We start from the raw sequence: 8,778 nt of genomic DNA, 5'->3' as shown, positions 1-8,778 counted from the left end.
AAAACATAAAATATGAAAAAATATAAATAAGTAACATAACTTAGATTTCCTGTCTGTGATATGGGATAATCATTGCTGCTTCTCATGGTCATTGAAGATAACACATCAAAAAATGTGTCCTCAGGGCATTTTCCTGTCTCATTTCCCTCTGCTACAACTTCCTCTTTTCCTTCCTCTAGCCCCTAGCCCCCAACACTCCGGCCACTAGAACACTCATTTGTCATTATATGTTGCCACTTTTATATATATATACATATATATATGTGTGTGTATATATATATATATTTTTTTTTTTTGGGGGGGGGCCACACTGAACGGTTTGTGGGATTTCAGTTCCCCGACCAGGGATTGAACCCAGGCCCTTGGCAGTGAGAACACGGAGTCCTAACCACTGGACCACCAGGGAATTCCTGCCACTTTTATATATTTGTTCAAAGGGCTCCTACTGTCTATAAAGTCTATCTTTGCTGGAAAAAATCCTTATCCACAAGGCCTAGGTCTGCTAGATCCTCTCCTCCTTCCCCAGTGATGACCTCCCTTAGTACTGTTTCTTGTTGATCTTACAGATTAGAACACTGAGGCCTGATGTAACACATAGCTGAATTCTGGAGGCCCCACAAGATAATCCTCAGGAATCTTGATCTTCTGCCATCCCCGGCCTCTTAGTATCAGAGCATAGACACACGGTTCTTGATGTATACATGATAGGGGTCACTGCGCTTATCCACTTTGCGGGAGCGGGTGTATCCCAGGATGAGGCTGCCCACAGTGGCAGCAAATAGGAACATGACGAAGAGAATGTACATGTAGGAGTTGTCATCGCGGCCAGGTAGGCTGGCCCGCCTCTCCTCAGTCAGGTTGTCTGACCCTGGCCGGCAGAGCAAGTTGCTGTGAAGAGTGGCATTTAGAGCCTTCAACACAGCGTGCAGGCTCTCATACCAGGTCTCAGTCCCATTGGTGGTCTCCATAGCAACAGGGATTCAGGTGGGGGAAGAATCGGAGGATGCTCTGGTAGTGACAGAAAAGAGAGAGGATGGCTTCTGTTACTTGAAGCTTGAATGACCTTCCCACTCCTTCAGACCCCAGCTAAAATCCCAACATCACAGTTTATTCCAACTACTTGTTTACTTGTCTATCTTCTCCACTAGACTGCCAGCCCAAGGAAGGCAGGGAATATGTCTGTTTTATTCACTGCTATATATGAGCACTCATGACAGCACTCAGTAGGTGCTCAATAAATACTTGTGGAAGGAAGTCTTCCTTGACCATTGTAAACATGCTGATCTATCCTTTCTTTGGGGTCTATAACTCACTGAGCTTTAGGCTAGAAGAACCTTAGGGATTATTTAATGTAATTTCTTCCATTTTACACACAGGGAAACTGAGGCCCAGAGAGAATAGTTGGCTTGTCCATGATCACAGAGAATACTGGAGGTAGAGCCGAGATAGAGCCCAGCTCTTCGATGGCCAGCTCAGAGCTCCTCCGGCCTCCACACCAGCTCTGGGGAGGACTGTGTGGCACAGTTAGAAGACATTCCTCAGAACTCTCCCTCAGCACAGTTCTTTCTTATGCTCCACAGACACCATGTAGAAGATGTTTGGGGATGGCTTAGATTTCCCCCTACCTGGAGGCCAGGGGCTGGGTCATTTGACCTCTAAAGCATCCTAGGTCCCTCTCTAGGTATTCCTAGCTATTGAGGAGAAATTCTGTTGGAAAGGAGGTGGCTGGGGGAGCAGGGAAAGGCTGATAACCACTGCTGGCACTGGGCCTGAGGGCTTCAGAGTGAAAGGAATACTCAGTCCGGTTTGGGGTTTTACCCACCCCAGAGAGAAAAGACACTAGCACCTCAACTATCCTGCCTTCCAAAACAACGTCACTGTGTACATGGCATATAACTGGTGATAACAGAGGTTCCTTTTCCTTCCTCTCAGAGATCCTTAGTCTACAATGTAGAAAAATAGCCAAAGGCAGCCTTGTATCCTAGTCTCTGGAAAAACATATGTCATTCCTTTAAACAAGGCTCCACGCTCACTTCCTTCAGGAAGCCTTTGTGTGCTCCCAGCATACTCCACAAGCTTTATCATCGCAGCCTTCCCTTTGCCCCAGCACTTACATATAAGGCAATGTGTGGCTGTCCTCTTGCTATTGATAAGGGTTATCAGAAGACCACATGCTCCTGGTCAGCAAGGCTGTGTCTCTTCTCCAAGTCTAGGGGACTACCCTAGTTCTCCTTCCCTCAGTGGTCTCCAGTAAAGACGGCCACTTTGGATTTCTCTATAGGCCAAGCACTCAGTGTTCGCTGACTGGTTCCAAAGCCCTCCTTTATCTAGGTAGAGCTGTTTAACACACTTGACTATTAACCATCACGTCTCTTCCCCGGAAGAGATGACAGTTAGTTAGGACCATGATAAATATTCATTAAGAACTCTATGAATGCAGAATTTGGGGGGAAGAATCAAAATAATACAGCAATAACCCAGGACTGGCCCACATTTTATGCAAGGCCTTGGGGCCCCCTGCCATCTAGTACTTGGGCAACCTTGTCTGGATGGAAAAGGGGAAGAGTTAAGATCCAGGAGGCATAGGTTCTCATCTAGTATCCCACTTGTCAGGCAACAAATTTGTGCCTTCCTCTTTCCTCATGTGGGCTAATGGAAAGCAGGAGCAGCACAATGAAATTAATGGCTCAATGAATCACCTGGCCAGTCATCGTTTATGGAGGCCCACTCCTGGGCAGCCTTATTCTGGGAGCTCTAGGAGGCCAGTCCCTACACTCAGGGGGCACATCGCCAGCTCTTAATATGGGAGACAACCTAGGAGCTACTGGGGCTTAAAGGAAGAAGGGATGAATTCTGACCAGTGCTCAGAGAGTGTTCACAGTGATGGAAGAATTTGAGTTGGACCTTGAAGGATTTTTTGGAAGTAGAGAAGGCAAGGGAAGCAAACAGATGGACTAGAAAGCACACTTTGAAGAATGGAAAGTAGCATAAAGAGTGTAAGATGCATGAAAGGATAAGATAGGATGTGGTATGGAGACACTGGCCCAAACCAGATCATAGAGGGCCTTGAGTGCCAGGCTGCAGAGCTGGAACTTTACCCTGTAGGTGGAGAAAAAACATGGAATGATATTTTAAAAGGGGGTAAAATGATCAGATCTGTGCTTGGAAAGGACACTCTGGCTGCTATGTGGAGTGTGGAGTAAAGAGGGCCGGGATGGAGGCAGGGAGCCCAGTGATAGGTGAAATAGTCTGGGTTCAAGATGCTGAGTCCTGAGCTGGGGCGGAGGGGATGACAAGGTGGGGGCGGGGACAGATAGAGGATGTGAGAGGCATTTGGGGGTGGGAATGGCTAAGGCAGTGGTTGCAGGAGGAAGGGGCCTCAGACAGTTTTATAAGCAGACAACAGACAGATGGCATAAGTGCGGGAAGAGCTCACTTTGATTGAGGGAAATAAGTTTCTCGCCCTGTTTGCACTTCAGTTTCCTCATCTATCAAAAAAGATTATCACCAGGAGTTGTTGTTCAATGGGTACAGAGTTTCAGTTTTGCAAGATGAAAAACATCTAGAGATCTGCTGCATAACAATGTAAAGATAGTTAACACTACTGAGATGTACCATTAAAAATGTTAAGATGATAAATTTTATGTTGCTTTTTACCACATTAAAAAGTTTTTTAATTAAAAAGGAAAAAAAAAAAAGATTATTATCTCTGCTCTGCCCCCTGCCCCAGGCTTGCTTGAGCATATACTTTTATTATGGTGAAGAGGATTTTTAAAATACATTTTAATAAAAAACACAGTTTTCATGAAAATGAAAATCTATTTTTCATTTTTGAGAAGTAAATACATATACACAGCAAAAAAAAGAAATTGAAGCAGTACGTACAATGAAAATGCAGTCTCTCTGTTCCCAGTGGCCCAAATTTCTTTCCCAGGGCAGTCACTGTCACCAGTTTTCTTAGATAGCCTTGCATGGGGGTTTGAACTGACAAGGCAGACGGAGGGCCACCTCCATCTGGAAGACTCACCAAACAACAGCAAATTCACTGGCTCCTAGTCGGCTCCAGGAATCTCCCTGTGGGCGCCCTTAGGCTCCTCAGCCCCTCAGCCTCTTCAGGATGTCTCTGGACACATCTGGGGTCTCAATATTGACTTTGGGAGCTGGGAAGGTCCAGAGCTGGGTGGGGAGGGGACAGAAAAAGAAGGAACTAGACACACAGAAAAAACTTCAGAACGAGGGTGGATCACCCGAGGCCAAGCCCCAAGGGTTGTGCAATAGCTGTGCTGTGGGTGCTGACACCCTGCCTCTTCCCCTCCCCTTCCTGCAGGAGCTGGATCAGGCCAACCTAGGGTTGCAGTTATAGGAACTGTGCCATGGCCAAGGGACATCTGATTGCTGTCCCCCGACTCCAGATGCACAATGTCTCAACTGGGTGACTTCATGAGAAACCTCAGTTCAACACATGAGCTGCTGCTCAGGACCAGCTAACAGTGCAGTCTAAAACATCCCCTTTCCCCAGGGTACTGGCATCTTAGCAGGGCCTGAGACCCAAGGAAATGATGTGAGTGGGAGAATGGCAGCCAGCAATTGGGTTGCTATTTTACATAGGAACAAATGATGTTACCAATCAACCTGTTTGGATAGACTGGGCATAAACATAGGCATGGCATCAACGCTATCTGTACCATAGCTTTGTTGTGAAAATTAAAGAAGAAAAGTATGCAGTGCCTGGCACTAGACACTCCACAGATGTGGTGGTGGTTTTATTTGTGCAGAGCAGAGGCTGGCATGGCCTTCAGAGTCCATCTAATCTAACCTCCCTCATTTTACAGTGAAAGAAATGAAAACCAAAGAGCTGTCTTGGTTCAGCTGCTACTTGTGTGACTTTGGGCATGTGATTTCCCTTTTCTGGGCCCCAGCTTCTGTCTGCATCTGTAAAATGAAGGGGTTTTACTATGTAATCTTGTAAGGTCCTGATCAGCTCTAACATCCCATGAAGATACCACGAAACCATACGTGAGATTTGGGAGATTGGGTAGGCTGGTGGGAGAGGATTTTGGGGGCTCTCTAGAGTCTCCCAAATCACAAGATAGAGAAGACTGCAGATTCTTTCCTCACAGGTTAAGATGCTTCGAGTCCCAGGACTGAGTTACACTTAGTATTCCAGCCTAGATAAACTGAAGGCCAAATTTGTTGACCTGTTCATTTTTCCTCTTTATAGCTCACCTGCCAGGGTGATCTAGCCTGGAGGAGACAGACTCTGTGTTAGAAAGTGGGGGTAGGGGGAAAGCGTGGGTGACAGGGTGGGCTCTGAGGTGGGGTTCAGTGAGGGGAGTAAAGGTTCACAGAACCATTCATTTCCTCACACCCTCCTTCCAGTGCCTCTCTGGATAGACCTGGATGGATATTTGTACTTCTGATGGAACGTGCAAAGAAGCCATAGTTGCGTATCTTTAGAAGCTCGGTTGAGGTGGGATGGAGGACCTGTGTGCAAGGAGAGGCAGAGAGCTCATAAAGGGACAGCTTGGTTCTCTATGACCTGCCTCTGGGTCCCAAGTTGGGAATTGGCAGTTGGCAATGTGGGGAATTTTGTTCCTCTTTCTGAGCTCCTTGGCTTCCCTCTTCAAGATAGTCACTGATTATGAAGCTCTTTGGATGGGGAAGACAGAGCTCCTGCCTTGGAGAGTCCCTGACTTGAAACAAGAGATAATCATTTAGGAAGGGAGATGAACAGTGACTGAAAAGAGATTTTAAAGATCATTTAGAATCTAGATTCTAGGCCAACCCCTCCATTTTGTAGTTGAGAAAACTGAAGGTCAGAGAGGGGAAGTGACTAGTCCAAAATGACATGGCTAGTAAATGGCAGAGCTCTGATGAGAACCCAGGTCTTTGGGGTGCTGTTCAGGTGCTCTTTCCACTACAAATGGCAATGTCTTCTGGCATCTGAGCTGCATATCACACCAAACACAGGCTCCTCGTGTCCTGGGGTATCATCTCCTCTAAGTCCACCACTACTCCTTTTTCCTGGACTACAGATTCTTGCTAATCTTTTTTTTTTTTTTGGCCGCACCACTGGCATGTGGGATCTTAGTTCCCTGACCAGCGATTGAACCCGCACCCCCTGCGTTGGAAGCGCAGAGTCTTAACCACTGGACCTCCAGGGAAGTCGCTCTCGCCAATCTTAACTGAGGATCCAGTAAGGGGAGAAGTTGGTAACTTTTGGAGGCGTTAACCTTCCTTTAGAGTCTTGTTCCCCATAGCACTTTCTGCTCCAGACCTACTCCTGCTCCTCCATACAAGACAGGTGCACTCTCTTCCTCCACACCCCGATGTTACTCTTTCCAGCACATTAACAGGTTTGCCCAAAATGTCCTTGACTTGAGCTCGCCTGGCCTCTAACTTGGGGATGGAGGCGTAAAGCTGGGACCTGAAGGATAAACTGGGTATCTTAGTAAGGTTTTCTTTCAGGTTTCTCTGGGGAAAAGTGAAATGCCACCATCGGTTCTTTTGGTTTCCCTATGCTCTGTTTCAGCTACTCTTGCAGAATGAGTGTCTGAAGTGCTTGGAAATGTGGTAGAGAGGCAGGGGAAAAAGGCCACATAAAGCAAGTGGATCCAAAGACAACTCCTGGGAATGCACAGTTTTACCTCTGGCCCCTCTCGTGGTCTTATCACCACCGTGGGCTGGTGGGAGAGGAACCTTAACGTATAGTTAGAAGGAGACACAGAAATAGAATCTGAGCTGGAAGGGATCTTAATAATCACGTCATTGGTGTAACCCCCTCGTTCAACCAGTGGGAAAAACCACCCCACCCCAAGAGGAAATCGCTTGCTCAGGGTCTCACAGCCTAGGAACTGGGACCAGAAACAGGTATCTCATCCACATATCTTTCCACTATAAGTTCTCTGTTGCCTATAGGACAGTCTAACCTCCTGCGATTATCATTCAAGCTCCTTTGGTTATGACCCTACCTCCAGCCCCATCTCACCACAGCTCTCCCCACTGCCTGTGCCCCATGATACTGAGCTATAGGCCATTCCCCAAACATTCCTTGCACTTGCACACCTCTTGCCTTTGCTCATGCTGTTTTCTTAGGCAGAAATGCCCTTCCTCTTTTTTATCTGCCTAGTGAACTCCTACTCATCCTTCAAGACCCAGCTCCAGTATAACCTCTGTAGACCCTCTCCTGAGACACCACCTTCCCCACTCCCTAGCCAGTTAAGTCTCTTCTTCTTGTCTGTTCCTAAAGTGCTTTGCATAAAACCCTGTTAGAGCACTATGCTGTACTGAAATTGGGTGTGTATATCTGTATAAATATAAATAGATATAGATATAGATATACTAAACTGTGCGCTGGGAAGTGTGAAGGCAGGGACCTGTGCCTCATACATTTCTTTATAGCAGGCACTCAAGAATAGGTGGATAAATGTCTCTTCTTATTAGACTATTCCCCCCTGCACACACACATACGCATTCATGAAAACAGCTTACAGCACTTAAAAAGCAGCTTCAAGGGCAGGCCAAAACAGATTCCATTTGGTCTGGGGAAGGGGAAGTTCAAATAAAAGACACCATCTCAGTCAGGTGGGCAAGTGAGTCAGGGGAGGAGGAATTCCAAGCCGCCTTTGGAAGCCCAGATGTTCCCTGCACCTGAACCCCATTTAATCCAAAGGGCAAACATTCTTGGCCCCAAAACACCAGCAGCGGCTTAGCAACGCTCTTCCCTGTGCACCCACCCAGGGGGCAGCCACACACACCCACCTGCTGCACACACACAGTCCAACTCCCAGTCTCCAAGCCTCTAATCTTGCCTTTCAGGTGTGCCTTTCATGGTTCCAATCTTGGCTGTATGCTTGGCTATGTGACCTTGAGCACTGCATTTATGTTCTCTGAATCTCATCTATGAGATGGGGATAATTACCCCTGTCCTGCTTGCCTCACGTGGCAACTCGGGGAGACCAAGGGGGAAAGGTGTTTTAGAAATTGCAAAGTATTATGTAAACATAAGAGAGAATTATTGGGCATCCTGGTCACCTGTTTCCTTTTCTGTTGCCCTATCTCCTCCGCCGCCCCCCAGTATTACCAGGAACAGCTATCCCTATGTCCCCTCTCCCCACCTTAGGTTCTCCTACTCTCAGAAGAAGCTAGGAGGTTCTTTATTACTTTTCTTGATTCTCAGACACACTTACCTCCTTCAGAAGCCTTCCTTGTTTCTCTTCCTCTCTGATCTGGGGCCTCATTCTCCCCATCAGTAAGATGGGATTTCTTGTCTTGCCTCCCTCTTAGTAGGCATTTTGAGCATCCACCCATTCAGTTTATAGATAGAAATGTGTTTTGCAAAGTGTGGAGTGAGTGAGGGATGAAGGTTGTTTGTTCTCATCTTAAGGAGTCAAGAAAATCTGAAAGCCGTTTCCTTGCCTCCAGCTTGGCTCTCCTCCATTCAGAGTGGATAACTGGCTGGATGCCAGGAGATAAAGAGCAGCTAACACATTTACAATGCACTTTTGTAGCTGAAGTGGAATCAGCCCTGGGCTAGGAGTGAGGAGAATTGGGTTCTACTTCTGTCTGGTCCCTGGTGTGACCCTGGGCAAGCCATCTCCCCGCTGGGCCTCAGTTTCCCCCTATGCAAACTGCTGAGGAGTGGGGACGGGGGATAGGAGGAGACACTCTCCAAGGTCCCTCACACAGGGGTCTGAACTCCTGTACTTTCTACACAAGAGACTCCCGGGTCCAGTCCCCTTCCCCCACATGCCATACGGAGTAGATGGGCAACAGGAC

At 47.2% G+C, this 8,778-nt stretch overlaps 1 protein-coding gene across 1 annotated transcript; it reads right to left on the bottom strand.

Moving 5' to 3' along the window:
• Positions 1-310: 310 nt before the first annotated feature.
• KCNE3 (potassium voltage-gated channel subfamily E regulatory subunit 3) lies at positions 311-4,106 on the bottom strand. Its single transcript, XM_068556459.1, has 2 exons — positions 4,028-4,106; positions 311-1,008 (listed from the first exon to the last, which is right to left on the bottom strand). Exon 2 carries the CDS (start codon positions 966-968, stop codon positions 669-671), a length of 300 nt encoding a protein of 99 aa, XP_068412560.1. The 5' UTR covers positions 969-1,008; positions 4,028-4,106; the 3' UTR covers positions 311-668.
• Between the last annotated feature and the right edge of the window lie 4,672 nt (positions 4,107-8,778).

This window comes from Eschrichtius robustus, chromosome 11 (assembly GCF_028021215.1).
Source record: "Eschrichtius robustus isolate mEscRob2 chromosome 11, mEscRob2.pri, whole genome shotgun sequence".
NCBI classification, from domain to species: Eukaryota; Metazoa; Chordata; class Mammalia; order Artiodactyla; family Eschrichtiidae; genus Eschrichtius; species Eschrichtius robustus.
Note: the sequence above shows the minus strand (reverse complement) of the source record. Positions and strands in the feature narration are given on the sequence as shown.

Coding starts and splice junctions, on each gene's coding strand:
- KCNE3 (XM_068556459.1), bottom strand. CDS start 968: ATGGAGACCACCAATGGGACTGAGACCTGGTATGAGAGCCTGCACGCT.